General features: G+C 63.0%; 3 protein-coding genes across 4 annotated transcripts; all 3 read left to right on the top strand.

Moving 5' to 3' along the window:
- Positions 1-4,152: 4,152 nt before the first annotated feature.
- ZNF581 (zinc finger protein 581) lies at positions 4,153-5,265 on the top strand. Its single transcript, XM_074307232.1, has one exon. The coding sequence runs from the start codon at positions 4,153-4,155 to the stop codon at positions 4,690-4,692; it is 540 nt and encodes a 179-aa protein (XP_074163333.1). The 3' UTR covers positions 4,693-5,265.
- A 1,221-nt stretch (positions 5,266-6,486) lies between these two features.
- On the top strand, positions 6,487-10,310 carry CCDC106 (coiled-coil domain containing 106). The gene is made up of 6 exons (XM_074307231.1): positions 6,487-6,660; positions 7,118-7,196; positions 7,349-7,459; positions 7,542-7,718; positions 7,822-8,031; positions 8,975-10,310. Exons 2-6 carry the CDS (start codon positions 7,166-7,168, stop codon positions 9,289-9,291), a joined length of 846 nt encoding a protein of 281 aa, XP_074163332.1. The 5' UTR covers positions 6,487-6,660; positions 7,118-7,165; the 3' UTR covers positions 9,292-10,310.
- Positions 10,311-11,231: 921 nt separating this feature from the next.
- On the top strand, positions 11,232-20,717 carry U2AF2 (U2 small nuclear RNA auxiliary factor 2). Of its 2 annotated transcripts, none has more exons than XM_074307230.1 (12): positions 11,232-11,417; positions 13,870-14,005; positions 15,629-15,673; positions 15,923-16,026; positions 16,137-16,288; positions 17,307-17,423; positions 17,561-17,699; positions 18,838-18,917; positions 19,028-19,150; positions 19,353-19,439; positions 19,726-19,974; positions 20,079-20,717. In XM_074307230.1, the coding sequence occupies exons 1-12, from the start codon at positions 11,369-11,371 to the stop codon at positions 20,211-20,213; spliced, it is 1,416 nt and encodes a 471-aa protein (XP_074163331.1). In that variant the 5' UTR covers positions 11,232-11,368; the 3' UTR covers positions 20,214-20,717. The 2 variants fall into 2 exon arrangements, with proteins under 2 accessions (XP_074163331.1, XP_074163330.1); XM_074307229.1 differs by having other exon boundaries at positions 19,353-19,451.
- The last annotated feature ends 76 nt before the right edge of the window (positions 20,718-20,793 follow it).

Raw genomic sequence — 20,793 nt, 5'->3', positions numbered from 1 at the left:
AAATAAAGCTGGAGAACTAATGATTGTAGGGAGCCTCAAATGTCAGGAACAGGGATTTACATTTTATCCTGTAAGTCATGGAATCCCACTGAAACATTTGTGAATAGAGAAATGATGTGACCATAGTGCCACATTCAGAAAGAATGGCTGAAAGAGCATTTATCCAGCACTTACTAGGTACAAGGATGCAAATACAAAAGCAAAGACACTTTCTGCCCTCAAAGAGCTTATGTACAAATGAAAAGAGCACCTAATTCAGAATCTAAGGCCTGCCTTTGCTGTGGGACCTCGGGCTTTGTGGGACCTCCCCCAACCATATTCTGTGCCTCAGTTTCCACTTCTGATTGCTTGTGGTCCTTTGTTCTCGAAGAGGACCAAAATGACCTCGACTCTGTTAGAACCGAATTACTGTTGTCCAACTGTGACCGATCAGACAAGCTTGGAATGCTTGGCCACAGGGTGGACACAAGTAGTCCCTATGAACATTTGGGGAGGGAGCTTCTCTTTGTGTATCTCACATTTCTTCGAAGCTAAATGAATTCTACTTTGCACATGGAGCACAGTACCTTCCCTGGTAAGCGTGCGCCATGCTGGGTGGTTCTGCGCCAGGGTCTCCCATGTCATACAATTGATTCTAAAGTTCTTCACAGTGTCCTTGTATTGTTTTTTCTGCCCATCTTGTGAGCACTTGCCCTGTGAGAGTTCTCCATGAAATAAATTTGTTTGGCAAATCTACACTTGGCAACAGAACACTGTGGCCAGCCCGACAGAGGTATGCTCTCTGCATTGAGTTGGAACACTTGGCAGTTTAGTTCAAGAAAGGACCTCAGTATCTGGGACCTTAGGCTGCCAGGTGACCTTCAGAGTCTTCCTAAGGCAGTTCAATGGCTTGGATTCAGTTTCCTGATGTGGTGCTGGTGAACTGTGCAGGTTTCCCAGTCATACAACAATGTGGTCAGCCCAAGGACTCCGTAGACTTCCATTTAGGAATCAGTATTAACTTGTCCTGCCGCTTTCCAGAAGAGCGTCCAAAACACTGAGCAAACCTAACCTGGCACTGGGATGAAGTGCATGTAGGGAAAACTAGTACTTCTGGTGTAAAGCCTGCTGAGCCTTTTACAGGGCTGCTTTCTACCTTCTGCTTCTGGAAAATGAAAGGCTAGGGCTAGCTCTCTAAGGCCTTCCATCTTTAAGTTATGTGTTCTTCTAAGATGATTCAGAGTGTGGAGTTGGATGGAAAAGCTTTGAAATGTTCACTATGGTCAAGCAAAATGCCTCGTATTTGATAAATACTGGTTACTGATTCCCAGTTAAGCACTGGAAGCTCCCCGTGACGAACATAGAAGCGTTTGGAAGAACTGCACGGGTTTAACCTATAGGGACTGCTTGCTGCCTTGGGGAAGCAGAGGGAGGAGGAGAAACACAAGGTTCGGCAAAGGTGAATGTTGAAAACTATCTTTGCATGTATTAGGAAAAATAAAATCCTATTACACTTTTAAAAGTAAGTTACCCAGAGTTTCCCGGGTTCTTCCAGAGTTCACATTCTAACTGGGAGAGACTCCACGTTCTGCCCAGTGACAGGCCCAGGAACCCTTTGGGCTCCTGGAAAGGAAGCGAGGGCTGCCAACCAATGGATTCCCCTCCAGCTGCTATTGTGGGCGAGGGGGCAGGCGGGCAATCAGGAGAGAGGCCGGTGGGGGAGACAGGAATGTTGGGAGTGCCCCTCAGGCTCTTGGCTCTGGCAAGGATGGAGAGACCAGGATAAAACAAGGAGAGTGGGGGAACCTAGAAGTGGGCAGAGAGAAGAGAGGATAGGAAGACCCCAGACAGGGACCTGGGGAGACACTACCTGAGCCCCACAAAGGGGAGGAAACCCTGGGGGTGGGAAGGATTTAACCACAAAGGTCTTTCTTGTAGGAGCTGAGTGGCCATTGGGGGAATAGAAAGGGATCCACGTTGGACAGGCTGTTTAGACAGAAAGGGGTCCAAGTTGGGCAGGCTGTTTAGACAGAAAGGGATCCATGTTGGGCAGGCAGTTTAGACAGAAAGGGGTCCAAGTTGGGCAGGCTGTTTAGACAGAAAGGGATCCATGTTGGGCAGGCAGTTTAGACCGACAGGGGTCCATCTTGGGCGGGCTGTTTAGTTGCGAGACAATGCATTTAGAGGGACATAGGGTGGGGAGCCCCCAAGGGAGAGGCCGGCCCCTCACATAGAGAATGGCTCGGTGGTAGGGCCCGAGCAGCAGGGGAGCTGAGGGAGGCCGGGCTTGGGAAGAGCAGCGCGGGGCTGCGCGGGAGCAGAGTCGGGTGCCCGGGGGCCCGGCTCCCCACCGGCCCTTAGCAAGAGAGATCCCCACGCCCCGGGCCACACCCCTGGCCTGCAGAGAGACATGAGGAGTAAGATTTGAGGGGCAGGCGGAGCTTGGAAGGGACGCAGCAGAAAGAACAGGGCGGGCGGGTGCTCATGGAGGGAGAGGCCGCCTTCGGGACCGGGACCGGGGGGAGCTCTGGCTGACAGCGCGGAGAAAGGCTCATGCTCGCATCTTGGGGGCCTTCCGGCTCACGGGGAGCCCCGCAATCCGCCTGCGCAGAGCTCCGCGGGCCGTTTGTCTGGCGTCTGCCCGCCAGGCCTCCCCGGGCCAGTTCTGCGCCCAAGGCCCCCGTCAGACCCTTCGGCCCGCAGTCACTCCCCCGGGCGGGGCGGGTGCCAAGGGGCTCCCGGGTTGGCGGAGGGCCCGCCGTCCGGGCAGGGGCGGAGCCGAGGGACCGCAGGGTGTCCCACTCGGAGCTCCAGGTGCCAGCTGCGGGGCGGCCTCGGGGAGCCCCTGCGCCACCTCCGTGCCGGCGGAACTGGCCGGGCCCAGGCTGGAAGTCCGGACCTCCGCCTCCGTGTTCTGCCCTGCGGCGGCGGCCCGGGGCGGGGCTCGTGGAAGCCCCCGGCCAGCCTTAGTCAGGGGCTGGGGGAGCCCCGCGTCTGGGGAGGACTTTCGGTCGGCTGAGGAGTTTGGACGCAGGACCTCTCAGACCCCCCTCCCCCCAATCCTCACGAGGGGGGACCTAGTTCCAGAGTTTGTCTCCTTTCAACTAAGGCTCCTGGGTTTGACGTCACCGGTTTGCGGGCGGGACTAAAGCGCGCAGGCGCACGGCGCGGGGTGCGGGTGGTGGGGAGACCCTCCCGCGTCCTCGGAACCTTCCTCCCCCGGACGCGGCTTCCGGCCGGAGCTCTTCCGGTAGCCCGCGCCCCGCCCCCTCGCTCTCTCCCTCCCGCCGCCCCCCTCGTTCATCCGCGCCCCCTCCCATCCCCCTGACGCCGCCAGACCCGGGGGGGGCGACCAGGTCTGGACCTCGGACCCCGGCCTAGAGCCGCTGCACCGAGTAGGGCGTCGGGCATTGAGAAAGGCGGGCGGGCCTAGAGGGGCCAATGGGGGAGGGAAGGAGCCGGGTGGGGTAGAGAGGGGCGGGGCCGAGGAGCCCTGGGGGAGGGGGGCATTCAGGGATTGAGAAGGCGGGACAAAGGAGGAGAGCCCTGGGGGAGGAAGGGGGCGGGGTTAGGGAGGGCAGGGGCAGGGGAACCCTGGGGGACAAACGGGGAGGGGCTAAAAGGGGAGCCCTGGGGTGAGGGGCGGGGCTAAAAGGGGAGCCCTGGGGAAAGAGGGGGTGGGGCTAGGGAGATCTGGGGGAGGGGAACCCTGGGGTGAAGGGGCGGGGCTAAGAGCTGTGGGGGAGGGGACCCTAGGTGAGAGGACCTAGGAAAGTACTCGGGTAGAGAGGGGTAAAATTGGCCTCTGGGGAGTTCGGGTTCCCTAGGTCGGTTCACATTGCCCCTGGGCTAAAAGCTGTGGGACCTTGGAGAGAATCCTTAAGGTCTCTGGGTCCCGGGACTGAGCCAGATGAGCTTCCGGTCCTAAGCCAGGAAGGCCCGGGGAGGGGCAGTCCACAGCACAGGGAAAGAGGGGGGGGCCAGAACCAGGCTGACTCAAGTCCTCTGCAAAAGGAAGGGTCCAGAAGGCATGAGGAGTCCGAGGGGTCCTAAGAGTGGCGCCTCGAGGCAGGGTCCGAGGACTGAGACGGATGGCCCTTCTCTCTCTGCAGGCCCTCCTTCTGCGGATGTAGCTGCTGCCTCCTGCTATAGCCCTTGCCCTCCTCCTGGGCGATGGCCATGGAACCTCCTCCCCCCCAGGCGTCTCCCTCCCCAGAACCGGGCCCCTCGGCCACCCCCGAGGCTCCCGGACAACCGCCCAGGCTTGGCCGATACCTCCTCATTGACACGCAGGGTGTTCCCTATACAGTGCTGGTGGAAGAGGAGGCCGAGACCCCCCCTGGGGAGGTGCCGGCGGGCTCCACCTCCCGAAAGTGCTACAGCTGCCCGGTGTGCTCCCGAGTCTTCGAGTACTTATCCTATCTCCAGAGACACAGCGTCTCCCACTCGGAGCTCAAGCCCTTCGTCTGCGCCGTCTGTGGGAAAGCCTTCAAGCGCGCCAGCCACCTGGCCCGCCACCGGTCCACACACAGGGTTGGGGGCGGCCGGCCGCACGCCTGTCCCCTGTGTCCCCGAAGATTCCGTGACGCGGGGGAGCTGGCCCAGCACAGCCGAGTCCACTCGGGCGAGCGACCCTTCCAGTGCCCTCACTGCCCTCGGCGCTTCAGTGAGAGAAATACCCTGCAGAGACACACTCGGAGGAAGCATCCCTGACGGGGGCCTGGCTGTGTCCCCTAGTGGGCCCCCACCAGGGGAAAGGACCAGAGAGCTGGGTCGTGGATAATCTCCTTCAAGTTCAGGGCCGAGGGCGGGACCTCTGCACATACACCAAGCAAGAGCCCCGAGCCTGGAATCCTGGCTCTGGACCCGTCATGTCTCTGGCCACGTTCCTCCCTTCTGCCATGAGGGGGTTGAACTAAGATGGACCTCTAAAGTCCCTTCCAGCTCCAGCTTGCTGGACACAGGCGCGCCTCCGGCCTCCAAGGCGCCTCTTCGAGGGGACGGCCGGCCCTTCTTTTCTTAGAGGAAGCCTTCGGTGTGGAAAGAATCTGAGCAGTCGCCCCACTTGGCTGTAGGTCTTCTGGTGGCTATTTGTGGAGGGTCTTAAGAGCTAGGGGAGCATCAATCCCACCCCACCTAGGAAAGCCCTGGGCTGCCAGGGATCCCCTAGAACTGCCCTGGGGGCAGATGGGGATGTCTCCTCTGTCTCTTCAAAGCCCCCACCCCATCCCTAAGGGCTGCAAACCAATGAGCAGAATAAATGCAAAGAGTTTTCAGTGAGGAGACTCAGGATTGGTGTTTGCCAAAATCTTTTCCAGCTGGGTGGTCCCTTCTGTGGAGGAAGGGTGGGACCCCTCAGCAGCCCTGCGCCTTGGGAAGGGCTCCCCTTTCCCCCGGGCTTTAACCAAAGGGCTTCCGGTGGCTATCCACTATTCTACTGATCGGAAAATTGGGGAGGGGGTTGGGCTGGATCTAGAGTTCCATCCTTCTGTGTGGGTAACAGCATCTTCGGTGGAAGTTTGGTACCGGGTTTGGGGTCTGGCTTTAATCTCCTTAATAGTTTTCATGAGCTCTGCCCTGGGGGACCTGAGACCAAGGGATTTGGAGTCGGAATTGGGGTTCAAAGCTCCATCCCCCAGAGAGTCACATCTGTTTGGAATAAAAGAACAAGTAAAGGTGCATTTATTAGGTGCTCCCTCTGGGCGGCACACTGGGTGCTCTGGATCTAGAGACACAACGGGTGAAGGGGAACATTTGAACGAGATCCTTCTAGAAATGATGTGCCGCTGAATGGCTCGTGGGTCCAGCGCTGGGGGGGACCCCAAAGTGGGTCAGTGGCCCCGGGGGAGGGAGAGAGAGCCATCTCTACTTGGGAGGTCGGGCAGCGTCGCAGCCCGGGGACAAGGGGCAACTTCTTCCGGCTCTTAGATGACCCATCTGCGGGTCTGGAGGTAGGATGGGGCAGTGAAAGGCACCACCTCTGGAGGGGGTTCCCATGTCACCAGTAAGGCCACAGTATGCCCTGTGACCTTGAAACGAGTCTCCTCCCTTTTCTGGGCCTCAGTTTCTCCTCTGTAAAATGAGGGAGACGGACATAAAGCTCCGAGGTTGGGTCCCAACCACCAGAACCCTAAAGCCCATTTGGAGGGAAGTTGGGAGGGGCTGCGCAGTACCTGGACGTTTCATGGAGTCCCGGAATTTTTCTGCGGCCCCTGGCTCCGGCTCCTCCCCCCCTTCCCCTTCCCCCCGTCCTTTCGGGAGGTCACGGCTTCAGGAATTTGCCGAAGTTCCCTGCCTGCCCGGGGCAGTCGCCGCAGCCCCTGGGTTGGATGGAGGGAGGCGCTTTGGAGCGGAGGCCGCTAGGGCCCGTCACACAAGTGCTCAACTCGTTCCGTGGCGCAAGTCCCTCTCCTCTCTCCCTGGGTCCCTCCCGTGGCGACCCACGAGACCCGCCCCCCAGGGCCCAAGGAGGGCGCTAGCCTCTGGCGCGCGTGGCTGGCTCCGCCCGGTGCGGGGGCGTGCTCACGCTCCGATCCCGCGCGGGGGGAGAGGGCGGCGTGGCGTGGGCTGGGTGGGGGGAGCTTTCCTCCGCCCCCCGCGCCGGTGGCACTTTGCAGACGATCCCCGGAGCTGGGAATGGGCGCCGCCACTGCTCCCGGGGCCGGAGTCCGCGTTGCGCGGGTGGGTGAGCGTGGGACCGTGGGCGGGGTGTGTGTGTGTGTGGGGGGGGAAGGTGTAAGGAGGAGGGGAGATCGGCCGGACCCCTAGTCCAATCCTGAGTCCCCGACCTCCAAGCGAGCCAGGGGGGCCCCTTGGGACAAAGGGCGGGGGCGGAGGGAGCCCCCCACGCGAGACGCACCCCTTCTCCCTCCCCTACCACGGCGCATGCGCAGGCGGCTCCAGTACCATCGGACAATGGGGTCCGGAGGTCCACGCGTGTGTGGACGGGTCGCGTGGAGCATCGAGGCTGCGGGGGAGTTGGGATGCCCGCACTGGCGTGGGAACTGTCCATCGCTCCCCCCTGTCCCGAGTGGTGCAGTCCGGACGGGGCCGCTCTCCGTGCCCCCGCGGGGGGCTCCCGAGTCCGAGTCCCCGCCCCTCCCCTTCCCCCAGCTCACCTGTGGCTGCTCTCATGCAGGGCCCCTGAGGCGCCGGGACCCGGGGTCTGGACGGCTGAGGCTGCGTCATGAACGAGCGAAACGGCCGGAGGCGGACAAGTGAGCGGCCCCTTCCTCCCTGGGGGCCCCCACCCCGAGGCGCGGGGAGGTTTTGGGGTGCCATCCCGGGCCGAGGCTGGGGAGGGGGAGGAGGCAGCACCTGAGATGTCTGGAGTAAGGAAGCCTCCTCTCCCGATTCTCTTCCCTTCCAGTGAAGAAGGATGAGGAGAGCTTTGAGATCTCGCTCCCATTCAACGAGACCCCTCCCCTTGAGCCCCCCCAGATCTTCTACGGCTTGAGTCCTCCCCAGGGCGGCTTCGAGGGTGAGCCTGAGGGTTAGGGGAGGGGGCGGGTCCCACCAGGAGAGCCTTGCCCTTCTCACCCTCTCCGGGCCCTTCCCCCCAGAGCCCTCGGAGCCCACATCCCCCACCCTGGCGCTGATGAATAGCGTGAAAACCCAGCTGCACATGGCCTTGGAGCGCAACTCGTGGCTCCAGAAGCGCATCGAGGACCTGGAGGAAGAGCGGGACTTCCTGCGCTGCCAGCTGGACAAGTTCATCTCCTCAGCCCGCTTGGATGCAGGTAGTGGGCAGGCAGGGGCTCCGGCAGGGCCGAGGCTCGCTCCCCCCCCCCCCACTGGCCTGCGGGAGACAGCCATGTCTCCTTGTCTCTCTCCCATCTCCAGAGGACCATTGCAGGGGCAAACCCGGCCCCCGGCGGGCAGAGGGCACAGACGGCCGAGGCGGAGGGGAGGCCTCGGACCCAGAGTCGGCAGCCTCTTCCCTCAGCGGCTGCTCAGAGGAGGGAGGCTCTGCTGAGAGGAAGCGCCAGAAGCAGAAGGGAGGTGCTGGCCGCAGGAGGTTTGGGAAGCCCAAGGCCCGGGAGAGGCAGAGGGGTGAGTGTGGGAGGACAAAAGAGGGATGATGGGGGGGGCAATGGATTGGGCTTTCTGGCAGGTGCATGTATCTGCCCTCCCTGACATCCTGGTGTCTGAGTGTCCAGCTCTCTCTTTTCTGAACCTTGGACAACCAGTTGGCACAGGGAACAGTGCTGGGCCTAGGGCTGGACAGTCCTGAATTCATGTCCAGCTTCAAAACTGTGGGCAAACCAGGTCAGCTCCGTTGCTCCCCTGCACAATGGGGACTAAAGGGCTGAGAGATTCAGATAAGCCCCTATTGGTGAAGCCCTCGGCAGAGGGCCCGGTGCAGGTTCCCTTCGCCCTCTAGGTGGCGGGACCTGCCATGTTCCACCAGTACCTGGATCCTAGCTTAACAGCTTCCCCCAGAATTGTCAGGGATCCCAGATCAGGGCAGTTCCCGCTTTGTTCACCGCCTCAGGCGGCCAGGATCATGTTGGCGAGGGCACAGCCAGCCCTAATCCTCCTTGCGCTCCCAGATTCTGCCTTCCTCCATCTGGGAGACCTCATGATGAATTGGAAGGCTTTGTGGAAGTCAGGGCACCTGGGTTCAGTACCTATGGCTGACTTGTGAGAAGGGAGCCTAGATACCAGGGTTCAGATCTCATCTCGGGGACTTCAGGATTTTAGGGCTAAGCCCCATAAACTCAGTTGTCATCTGTAAATGGGGACAAGAATCCTTCCCCAGAATTCCGGCAGCATGTTGGGGAGGAGACCCCAGGATGGGGTGGCGGAGAGAGCCTAGCCATCCTCCCGGGGTCCTGGGGGAGGGAGCAGTGAGGGACCAATTTATACTAGATGAGGGAGGGGTGAAATCACAGTTCTGGCTGTTGACCCTAACCTCCTTTGGGGGGGCTCCAGGTAAGGAGCTCTGCTCCCTCATCTCTGGGGCTCTCAGCTGCTCTCTTTCCCTGCCTCACAGTGAAGGATGCTGACGGGGTGCTGTGCCGCTACAAGAAGATCTTGGGCACTTTTCAGAAGCTGAAGAGCATGTCCAGGGCCTTTGAGCACCACCGGGTGGACCGGAACACCGTGGCCTTGACCACGCCTATTGCCGAGCTGCTCATCGTGGCGCCCGAGAAGCTGGCCGAGGTCGGCGAGTTTGACCCATCCAAGGAGCGGCTGCTGGAATACTCCCGCCGCTGTTTCCTGGCGCTGGATGACGAGACTCTGAAGAAGGTGCAGGCTCTCAAGAAAAGCAAGTTGCTGCTGCCCATCACGTACCGCTTCAAGCGGTGATCCCGATTCCTGTCCCCAAATTGTCCCAGAGCCAGCTGCCACCTGTCACCTGCCTTTTGTCCCTACCGTCCCGCATCATCAGCCTGGAGGCTCTTGGGCCTGGATGCCCAAGGCAGCCGGGGCCTATCCCTATCCCTTCGTGGAGAGATCAGCACATTGCTCCTGCCTGGATCCACCCCCATCCCCCAGCTGTTAGCCTTCAGGTGCTGCCTCCTCTTCCCAATGTCCCTCTCCATGACTCTGCTTCCCCTGGAAGCAAGTTTTTCGAGCGACAATCCTGTTCCCTGTGCTCTTGCGGTGTCCTCCAGAGACAGCAGCTGGCTCGGGCCCTATGCTCTCATGGGGGAAGCCCTTATGGCCCAATGGTTCTAATGTCACAGGACCGAGAGTTCACTTACCACTGTACCTTGCCCGAGCAGGCCCCACAAAGGCCCAGATCTTGGGTGGGGTTCTGCCCCTCCCCTTCCTCCCTTCAACACCCCCTCCCCCCCAGCAAGGATGTGTGTGTGTGTGTGTGTATATGTGTGTCTGCATGAGCGATGTGTTTACATGCTGTTCCAGGGGGCGAGGGAGCCGGTGTATCTGTATGTATATATTATCCTCCATGCTATCAGCCTCAGTTTCCCAACCCCGCGGCCCTGGTTTTCTTGATTCTGAATTGGATCTCCTTGTCCCAAATGCAAACCGAGATGCCAGGCGTCTCTGCAGGGGCCGGGCTCGGGTGCATTTAGAGTCCCGGCTTCTCCTCACTGCTCTGGCTAGGACTCCACTCCCTTCCCTTCCCTTCCTTAGGCCTGTTTCCTTCTGCGAGACCCTGGATAAGTCCTTTCCACGCTGGGTCTCGGGGGCTTGGCCTCCCGCTGCCAGCGTCGGGGGGAGCCGGTCCTCCCCCCCTTCCCGGGAGGGGGCGGGGACCGAGGGGGGGCTCCCTCCCCGCAGCTCCCTGGGGCGCCCGGGATCAACAGAAATTAATTATTCACAGAGTTTAAATTAAAAGTTAACCAGCAGATTTGGAATAACCTTGGCCTCGCTTCTGGCTCTCGGGGAGAGGGGCTGGGAGAGTGTGGGGGGGGTGGGGAGTGGGCAGCGGGAAGCCGAGTTCTCAGGCCATCCCCACTCCAGGTAGCGCCTAGCCCGCCGCGAGGCTATGGCGCAGGCGCCGCTCCTGTGGGGCCTTCGTTTCTAAGGTAACCGCAAAGGGAAGGAAAACGCGGTAACAGTCTTAACTGGCTCGGGACCAGTCGGCTTTAGAGGAATAAAGTGCGCGTGCGTACTGGTGAGTGAGGGCGGAGAGGAAGGAGGGGTAGCCTTCGCCCTCTCTCCCCATTGGCTAGCACGGCGTTGCGCCAGCGCAGTAGCCCGAGTTCCCAGTTCATCGAGCAGCGCAGACGTAACTTAGGTACGGCTCGACCTCGCGGGGCGGCTCGCACAGGCGCACAAAAGCCCCGCCCCCGGGCAGGCTCCACGGCGGCGCGGCGCTCCGCGGCCTACCAGTCGGCGCCCTCGGTTCCTCTCGAGAGCCGCGCCCCAAGCCGGAAGCAGTCGAAACGCTGGGAGCGGGGAGGCGGGAGTCAGAGGAGCGCCTCCGGAAAGAGCCGAAACCGGGCCCGAGTGCCTCCGGAAAGAGCCGAAAGCCGGAGGGGGCCGCGCGGTCGCAGGGGCCGGCAGGAGAATACGACGCGCTCGTCCGCGTTCGATCTCCAGAGCAAACTCGAGCCTCTTCCGGCAGGGCCTGTGCGGCCTCGCGGGCCGCGACAGGACAAGGCTCTTCTCACCCAGATCCCAGGAGCCGCTGAGGCAGAAGCCGCGCGCCCCGTTCGGCCGGGCGAAGCGGGGCGGGGGGCGGAAGCGGCCGAAGCGTTCCGGAAAAAGCCGAAGGGAGTCGGGCTCCTCCTCGAGCGAGCAGGAGGCGGGGCCGGGGGCGGAGCCTGAGCGGGGGCCGGAAGCGGGCGAGGCAGGCGCCGGAAGTGGGCGAGGCGGCGCCGAGGGCAGGCGAGGCAGGCCAGGCCGGGCCAGGCGGGGGGGACGGGACGGGGGAGAAGGCGCGAGCGCGGGCCGCGGCCGGCCGCCCCTCAGCATGTCCGACTTCGACGAGTTCGAGCGGCAGCTCAACGAGAATAAGCAGGGTGAGTACTGGCTTCGGCGGCCCTACCGGCCCCCGGCGCTCCCTTCTTCCTTCCCTCCGGTCCCTTCTCCCCTCAGCCCGCGCGACTACTTCCCCCTCCCCCTCTTGGTCCGGCGCCCCACGTGACCCGCGCGCGCCTCCTGCCGCGCCACGTGACCGCGCCTTCCACGTGACCCCCCACGCGCGCTCCCGCCTCAGGCCCACGCGGCTCGTGGGGACCACGGCCGGGATGGGGGCTTTGGCCGGGCCGGGACCGTCTTGGGTCCCACCGCCGACCCCCCCATAACCCCTTTTGCCCCCTCCTACGTCCTCTTTGGTCTCTGCTGCCCACTTCCGCTTCCGGTGGAGGTCCGTTCCTCCTCCACGCCCCCTTTGTTCCCAAAATGGCCGCGGCGGGGGCTTCCCCCCCACGTGGAGTGGCTACTTGGGGGCCTGCCCCGGGCTCCGCCTCATCGCCCCCGCCGGCCCCCAGCCCCGGCTCCGAACCGGACTCCCTTGCTGCTTGTGCTCCCGGGTCGGGGCCGCAGACAGACCCCTCGGGGCAAAGGTCCGGAGACTTCCCCCCGCTCCCGGGCTGTGGCTGGAGTTTTTTCCCGGGCCCTGGGGGACCACCCGTCGGCCCCCGGCGTTCCCGAAGCCCTTCCAGCACCCCCGGGGTCCGTCTCCGGGAGGATGTCGCCGGGGCCCAGGTGTGTGTGGGGGGGTCTCCGGTCTTAATCTTTCCCCCTTCTCCACACAAACACTCCCGGGCACGTGGCTGAAGAGCGGCCCGCGGGAGGCTCTGGGGCCTTTTCTCCGGGGCTTCTCCCCTCCTGGAGCACCGGGGAAGGGCACGTTTCCCTTTGTCCGGGCTTGTGGCGCCTCCCCCTCCTCTGCGGGTCCCTCCCTCCGGGAGTGTGCGCTCTCCTGCCGGACCTGAGGCCCCCACGCTCCCCACCAGGCTCTCCTTTGCCCCCGGCACCTTCGGGCTCCGGTCCCTCGGTCTGTGAGACTTGTGTCCGGAGCCCGAGACCACCCGGGAGCCAACCCCCCCCCCCCCACACAGGAAGGCCTGGGAAGCTCCTGGTTCTGCAGCCGCCTGACCCAGTTCAGCGCTGAGTCCCGTGTCCCCTGGGGCCCCGCCACGCTCAGTTCTGCTTTCCCACCCCCACCTTCTGGGCCGGCTCCCCTCGGCGCTAGCAGGGGCTGGAGAACCTGTCAGCCTGGGGGCCCCCCTCCCCGAGGGCAGGCCCGGCCCCAGCTGCGGCGCTTTGGCCTCTTACTGCCCCTCATCCCTGGTTGTGATGACAGCGCGAGGTTCTGCCAGCAGAGAGGCGAGGACTTGGCCAAGGTCACCCAGGACTGGCCCCCACAGCGTCCCCCTCCCCGGGCTGGAGTTCGCGTCGGGACCTGGGGGGGGTCTTTGGGAAGGGATGAAAGCTAGGGGAGGAACCAGGCGAGAAATGCCGCCCAGCCGGCTCTCTGGAAGGCTCTCGGGCCCACGGGTGTCCCGGGAGGGGTGCCACGACGTCTGGGTTGGCAGCGGGCCCTCCATTTAGATGCTGTGGGGTCCTTGAAGGCCTCGGTCAGGGTCAGCACCTGGAGGGCAGGGGTCTCTCCCTTGGGGGCCGCCCTTAAGCTCTGGGAAGGGAGTCCTTTCAGGACGGCTGTGAGACAATTGGGAGGCTGGGCGGCGGGGAAGCCAGGGAGGGGAGTTTCGGGGCTGCCACGAATGCATCCTGGCTCTGGCGACTGGTGAACGCCTGGCCACGTGGGCGCTGCCCCCAATCTCCCTGCCAGGGACCAGGGGCGATATCCCCTTGGGGTACTTGGGGGGAGGTGCCCGGAGACCTTGGGGCAGTCAGATGTCAGGGAGAGAGGGCGGGGGCACCCCAGACTGCCCCTGTGGTGGTTCCTTCTGAAAAGCGGGCCTGGTCAGGGGGCTGGGCTCCCGCTTCTGCTTGGGGTCTGGTGGTGTTGCCGTCCACAAGTCCCTGCCCTCGTTGGGTAGAGTGGCCGAAGGCCCCGTTCTCTGATGGCCCCTCGGTGGACGTTCTGAAGAGCGGCCCAGGAGCTCCTCTGGGAAGGGGCAGGTCCCTCCCCCCTTTGGGGGGGGTAGTTGGGCTTCAGACTCTTTCCAGCCTCAGGCCGAGGAAAGCCGAGCAGCTCCTGTATTATTCACGCGGCTCGGCTAGCGGCTGGCCCAGAGGTCGAGTTTCTTCCCCTCTGCTGTATCCGATCCTGCCTTGGACCAGGGAAAGTGGGGCCGGGGAAGAGGGGGACAGGCTGCCGCAATCCGGAGTTCTCTCCCTTGCTCCCAGCAGCCTCCTGGGCCTCCTTCCCTCCCTCGGGTGCCCGTGGGCCCGTTTTGCTGCTCATCTTGGTCTTGGTGGTGCGGCCACCTGGCGACCCTGGGGGGGGGTTGCCCAGCCCCCATCTCCTGGCCCATCCTGACTTGGACTTCCCCTCCTCAGAACGAGACAAGGAGAACCGTCACCGGAAACGCAGCCACAGCCGGAGCCGCAGCCGAGACCGGAAGCGTCGGAGTCGCAGCCGAGATCGCCGCAATCGAGACCAGCGAAGCGCTTCTCGGGACCGGAGGCGGCGCAGGTATTGGGGGCTCCCTAGTGGGGGGGGCTTTGTTTCTGTGTGTGCTGGGCGGCCCTGGGAGTGGCCGGGGTTCCTGTGGGACTTCACCTCTGTCCTCGCACCTAAAGGGGGTCCTGTAAGAGTTTGAAGAGAGCCGAGGGAGGGAGTTGAGACATGTGGGTCTGACCAGCAGGAGATGGTGGAGTACGGAAAGAAAATTGGGGGGGCGCTGTTCAGGATAAGGGAGCCATAGCACCTGGTGACCAGCATGGCGAGAGTGATTTGAGGTCAAGTTGGGAATCCCTAAGTTCCAAAGTACATCCTGTCAGGGCAGCCCCAGGCTCCTTCTGGGCAGCTCCAGAGAAACTTGTCTTTGTCCCTGATTCAAAGTTGGCACACGGCCCCATTGTGCCAAATTCTGCCCTTTGGGGCCAAAGCCTGGTTTTTCCAGGTGCAGCCGCTTGTGCGTCTCTTTGCCTGCAATAAACCTCTGCCCCCTGTTGTGAATGGGGGGTTCTCAGCTGTCCTGGGTGCTCCTGGCCTCAGGCTGCACCCGGTGCGTGTGTACCCGTGGTCACCCAATGAGGGGCACAGAGGAGGCAGCAGGGCCGCTTTCGGGTCCTGCCTCTGGTTACGAGGCCGTGAGCACATCATCTAACTTCTCCCGGCCCGTGGGATGAGCGTGGTGGCCCCTACGGTCCGCTCTGACCCAACTCTTGGGGCTCTGGGGGAAGATTGGGGGGAGGAGGCAGCTAGGGGTTACCAAGTCGGGAAAGGGATGCCCCAGTTAGAAAGGGCCTCGGGCGCTTCTTAGCTGGCTGACCTAGTCTGCCTCTGTTTCCTCGTCTGTCGAGAGACACGATGAACAAAGTGTCCGACCGGCCTAGTCTGGCTGCCGAAAAAGCCCCCGTGAGGCCACAAATGCTCCACACTGGCTGTATGGGGCTCTGGGCTCCTGGTCGCAGAGACAGACGTGGGCCCGGGCCGTCGCCGCTGTCTGGTGGAGGCTCCGCCTCTGTGGCAAGGTGGCCAGCGGCCCGGGGCGAGCGCAGAGGAGCCGGCCGGCCCCTGCTCGGACTTCCGGCAAGCTTCGAGGGTTTCTTAGGGCCCCTGTGGATCAGGCCCTGCAGGTGGTCTCTGGGGAGAGAAGGGCTTTGCTTGGAAGCGCTGCTGGGCTGTTCCTGGGGAGGGCGGGGAAAGATCCCCTTAGAAGGTAGAGTGTGAAGGGAGTCAGGCCAGCCAGTCCCCAAGACGCGGGGAGGCTCCGGGTACAGGGTGGCAGGTCCGAGGCCTGCACTGGGGGGGACGCCCCAACTCGGAGGCCCACGGGGCCGGCTGGGCCTTTCCCTCGGAGGCTGGGGTTGTGGGTCAGATCATGTGCAGGCCTTCGGGAAGCACCTGTTGTACTTCAGGTACTTTGCTGAGGCCCTGGTTGGCCTCTGGGCCAAAGAGAAGGCTCATTGTGGGAGACCTTCTTTGTGACTTGATCTCCTCTTGGTCCCACCCCCAAATTTCCTCCCTCCAGCCTGGGGGGTGTTTTGGGGAGGGGGCTGCCCTCTTTCCCCCTTTCCTGTTTGGGGCTGGGAGGCGGGGCTGAGGAGAGGAAACTAAACTGCTGTTCTCCCACATCTCTTCCCCCCCCAGCAAACCTTTGACCAGAGCCGCTAAGGAGGAACACGGTGGAGTAATGTGAGCCTTCCCCCTCCCTGCCCTTTGCCCCAGGATCCATCCCCCCCCCCCCCCCCGCCCCAGCTTTTCCTTCTCCACCCCCTATTTTCATGAGACCTGGGGGGAGGGTCATCCAGGGCTGGGTCCCCATGGCCCATCTCCCCCTTTCCTCTTGGGGATACCCCAGTTGCCTGAGATGGGAAGGGTCGGGTGGGGGAATGGGTTGCTCCTTCTCCGCACCCCACCTTGCCCTTGCCTCCCTCTCCCTAGTCGTTCCCCTCGCCATGAGAAGAAAAAGAAGATCCGCAAATACTGGGACGTCCCGCCACCGGGCTTCGAGCACATCACCCCCATGCAATACAAAGCGATGCAAGGTGGGTGGTGGCGGGCTGTTTGAGTTGCACCATAGGCCCACGGGTGGGGGTGTTGGAGATGGGGTACGCAGAGGTTTTTGGGTGGTAAACCAGCTCTTGTCTGCTACCAGCTGCCGGTCAGATTCCAGCCACCGCCCTCCTTCCAACCATGACCCCTGATGGCCTGGCCGTGACCCCCACCCCCGTGCCCGTGGTGGGGAGCCAGATGACCCGGCAGGCCCGCCGCCTCTACGTCGGCAACATCCCTTTTGGCATCACAGAGGTACTGCCCCCGCCTCCTCCCCCCTCCCCTTCTCCCCCCACTCCCTGCACCCCCTGCGGGTCGGACCCTCGCCCCCCGGCCCCCTTGCACTGCAGACGGATGATGGCGCTGTTCCAGGGGCCGGGGGGTGGCCCCCCCTTCCTTCCCTCCCCTCCCCCCTCACCCCAGGGAGTACACGCGCGCACCTACTGGAGCGAGGGACAGAGGCTCACGCACGCCGTCTCCCCGACCCCGATTTTTTCTCTCGTTCTCCGGCGCCGTCTCTCGCCCTGCGTTCCCTCCCGTCGTTGCAGTTTTTTTTGGCCCCGCTCCCCATCCCGCATCCCTCTCCCCCCCCTTTCCCTCCGCCCCCAGAATCCCCAGATCAAAGAGTTGTTTCCATTTCTCTTTAAAGTGAAAATTGTGGGGCTGAGATCCCTCGTAGCAATTTTGCTACCGTCGTCCAAGGCAAGTAAGGGCCATTCTGGCTTTTCTCAAACCTGCGCTTTTTGCTACATTTGATAAACCAGCCCCCGGAATCCAGGGCCAGGCCCCTCCACATCACTCTTCTCTCCCTCCCCCCCCTCCTCTCCCTCCTCTGTCCCTGTCCGCTCTCGTGCTCGCCTCCTGGCTCTGCCTCTCCCTCCGTGCCCTCCGCGCCGCCTCTGACCCGGGGCCCCTCCCGGCCTCTGGACGGCGGCGGCCCTGCTCCACCCCTCGTCTCCCCTGGCCCTCGTGGCGCTTCCGGCCCTCGTTCCTCCTCTCCCTCTTGTTTCTCCCACTTCCTTACCTCTCATTTCTTTCCCTCCTTTGGGGCCTTGAGCATTTCTTGTCTCTGTAACCCTCTCCCCTTCTCTTTTTGCCTCGTATCCTTCTCTTACGGTTTCCTATCTTCCCCTTCAAATCCCAAATCTCCCATCTCCCCATTCTGCCCTCCTGCCCCTTCCCACCCCACCCCCCACTCCGTGTCTCCCTCTCTCACCCCACCCCTCCTCTCTCCACCTCCCCCGCCCCCCCCTTCTCTCCTCTTCCCCTGCAGGAAGCCATGATGGATTTCTTCAACGCCCAGATGCGCCTCGGGGGGCTCACCCAGGCCCCCGGCAACCCTGTCTTGGCCGTGCAGATTAACCAGGATAAGAACTTTGCCTTCCTAGAGGTGAGCCGCAATGGGGAGCCGAGGGGCCGCCGAGCCCATCCCCTCCCTCCACCCAAACTGAAGGGCCTTCGCTGGGGGTTCTCGCACCCAGCTCCCAATAGTCCAGGGTGACATTTTTTGTTTCTTCTTTCCTTCAGTTCCGATCAGTGGATGAGACAACTCAGGCCATGGCCTTTGACGGCATCATCTTCCAGGGCCAATCTCTCAAGATCCGAAGGCCCCACGACTACCAGCCGCTGCCCGGCATGTCCGAAAATCCCTCCGTCTACGTGCCCGGTGAGGGAGCCCTGAGTCTTAGCCCTTCCCGCTGTGTGAATTCCCAGTTAGCGCTCCTCTGGAGGAGGGCCTTGGGAGTCTGGCTGGGGCGGGAGATCTGGACGCGCTTTGTGGTCCAGAGCCCAGGGCTGGAGTCCCGCTTCGGCCACTTTGCATCTGTCAGGAGCCCTGTCCGCTTCTGGAGGCGTGTAGAGCTGAGCTGGGAACTTAGCCAGAGATGGGAATCATGAGAAAGGGCTGATCATGGGTGGGGGGGGGAGAAGGCAGAACAATGCTGTCTTTTGTGTCTTCGGGGTTTGGCTGGGGGGGGGGGGGGGCTCCTGCTGGAGTTATAGGTAGGTCAGGGCCTGGGTTCAGACACCCTCAGGGATATTCCTCCTCTAATGAGATCTCCCTGATAGCCAGTCCAGGCCTTCAGTGAGCATGAGACTGAAGGGTGTGGGGAAGCTGCTCAATGGATTCTGGGATTGGGGTTCATTCTGCGTTCTGGCCTCTCCTCACTGGGCCTCAGTTTTCCCCTGAGTTTTGCTGACCACTGGTATGAGCCTAATTCTGCCAGAGTGAGCTCTGCCCTCCCACCAGAAAGTCGGAAAAAGTCAGTTCAAAAGCGGCTCGTCCCTTGGAGTGGCTCTTCCCACTCAGGAAGGAGTTTCCCCTTTCCTTAAAACCTAGAAAATCTTCCAAACTCCACTCGGCTTCCTTGGACACTCCCCCCACTCCTAAGGCCGCGCAGCTGGAGGAAGCGCTTCTGGGTTGCTCGTGGCCGGCCCCGAACTTGTGGTCCCCGGTTGGACCTGCCTCCCTCCCGGAGCCCATCTCAGCGGTGTGGCCACCCTTTGGGCAATCCACAGTGGCCTTTTTCTAGCCCAGGGTCACGTGGGCAGTGCCCACACTTGGATCAGACCCCGGCCCTCTGCCTGCCTTGGGACTTGGGACCTGTTTCCCTCACCATCAGAGGCGTCTGAAGTAGGGCGGGGCGGTCAGCCAGCAGCTTGCTGCTGGCCGCCGATCGAGGCTACTCGGTGGTTCTGGGTCTCAGGCCCGGGACCGTTGGGAGCGGAAAGTGGGATTTGGCCGGGTCTGGGGATGGGGGGGCACGCCCCTCCGGCTGAAGGGCTGCCTGTCTCCGTTCCCGCAGGTGTCGTGTCCACTGTGGTCCCCGATTCTGCTCACAAGCTGTTCATTGGGGGACTCCCCAACTATCTGAACGATGATCAGGTAACCGCCTGCCGCCTTCCCCTGTCACCCGCTTGTCCTCTCGCTTTCCCTCCCCTGACTCGCTCCATTTCGGCCCCGCCCGCCCGCCACCCCCCACTTCTCCACCACAGGTGAAGGAACTGCTGACTTCATTCGGGCCCCTCAAAGCCTTTAACCTGGTCAAGGACAGCGCCACAGGTCTCTCCAAGGGCTACGCCTTCTGTGAGTACGTGGACATCAACGTCACTGACCAGGTGAGTCTCCCCGGGGGACCTCTGGGCCACGGGCGTCGGGGAGGGTCGACCAGCCCCCGGGATGGGTGGGGAACGGCCCTTCTGCCCCTGTCCCTGCTCCGGTCAGTCCTCCCCACGGTCTGGGGTAGGGGGAGGTGGGGGAATTTGGCCCCTGACCCACGCTCCCCCCACGCCCGCCCCACCCCCACCCCACCCCCTGCAGGCCATCGCGGGGCTGAACGGGATGCAACTGGGGGATAAGAAGCTACTGGTACAGAGGGCTAGTGTGGGAGCCAAGAACGCCACGCTGGTGAGCCCTTCGGCACGTCATCTTCCATTGGCTAGGGGGCCCTGGGGGGCGGCAGGGGGGGTGGGATTGGGCCGGGAGGAGCCGAGCGGACAGGCAGGCCAGCCAGAGGGACGGGCAGCGGCCTGGGGGGCGGGGGCGGGTGGCGGGCACGTCCACTGGAGCGCGCAGTCTAGGAGCGTGGCGGGGAGGAGGACGGGGTCACAGCTAGAGCAGCCGTGGCGGGCAGGGGCCGGAGGCTCCGGGGCCACCGCCTGACGTCGCCTTCCCCCCCCCCCCCCACCCACAGAGCACGATAAACCAGACGCCGGTGACCCTGCAAGTCCCGGGCCTGATGAGCTCGCAGGTGCAGATGGGCGGCCACCCCACAGAGGTCCTGTGCCTCATGAACATGGTGCTCCCCGAGGAGCTGCTGGACGACGAGGAGTACGAGGAGATTGTGGAGGACGTCCGGGATGAGTGCAGCAAGTACGGGGTGGTCAAGTCCATCGAGATCCCCCGGCCCGTGGACGGAGTGGAGGTCCCCGGCTGTGGCAAGGTCAGGAGGCGGGGGGGTGGGGGGCGTTTGGGGGTGCTGGATGGGGGCGCTGGCCCCGTGGGGGAGGGTGGCCCGGGCCCAGCCCCTCTGCTCACTCCCCCCAGATCTTCGTGGAGTTCACCTCGGTGTTCGACTGTCAGAAGGCGATGCAGGGCCTGACGGGCCGCAAGTTCGCCAACAGAGTGGTTGTCACAAAGTACTGTGACCCCGACTCCTACCACCGCCGGGACTTCTGGTAGAAGCAGCTGGGGAGGGGGCCGGGTCGGGGGCCGGAGCCGGCTGGGGGCCCCCCCTCCCTTCCCCCTCCCTCGGCCCGCTAGGAGGAGGAAGAGGCCCCTCAGAGGCAGCAGAAGGCAGAGGGGCCGAAGCTCGGGCAGGGGAGGGGCTGGGGTGCGGACACACAGACACACACACACACACAGGGGGATGGGGGAGGGGGGAGGGCACTGGGGGGGGGTGGGCCCCCCTCCTCCCCTCGCGGTAGCAACATAGCGTGTTTATATTTTACGGCCAAAACTTTTTTCAATTTTGTTCTCCTGACCCTTGCCCTCCGCCCCCCCAGGACCACGAAGCCCTCCCCGCCCCCGCCCTTCCCGGGACCCGCCCCTCCCCGTGATGGTTTCTTATGTAGTAGAGATGTTGTTTCTCTCCGCCCCGCCCCCTCCCCGCCGCCCCGCCCCCGCCCCGGCAGTTTCATATTTGCTAAAGACGAATTTGCTCATTAAACATTTTGTTGTATTTTACTTTACTGCGCGTCTGCTCTTGACTCGGGTCCAGGAGCGCGGGGGGGAGGGGCGGACTTGAGTGGGAAAATGGGGT

This window comes from Sminthopsis crassicaudata, chromosome 3, assembly GCF_048593235.1.
Source record: "Sminthopsis crassicaudata isolate SCR6 chromosome 3, ASM4859323v1, whole genome shotgun sequence".
NCBI lineage: Eukaryota > Metazoa > Chordata > Mammalia > Dasyuromorphia > Dasyuridae > Sminthopsis > Sminthopsis crassicaudata.
The sequence above is the reverse complement of the archived record's forward strand: the minus strand, read 5'-3'. Positions and strand labels throughout refer to the sequence as shown.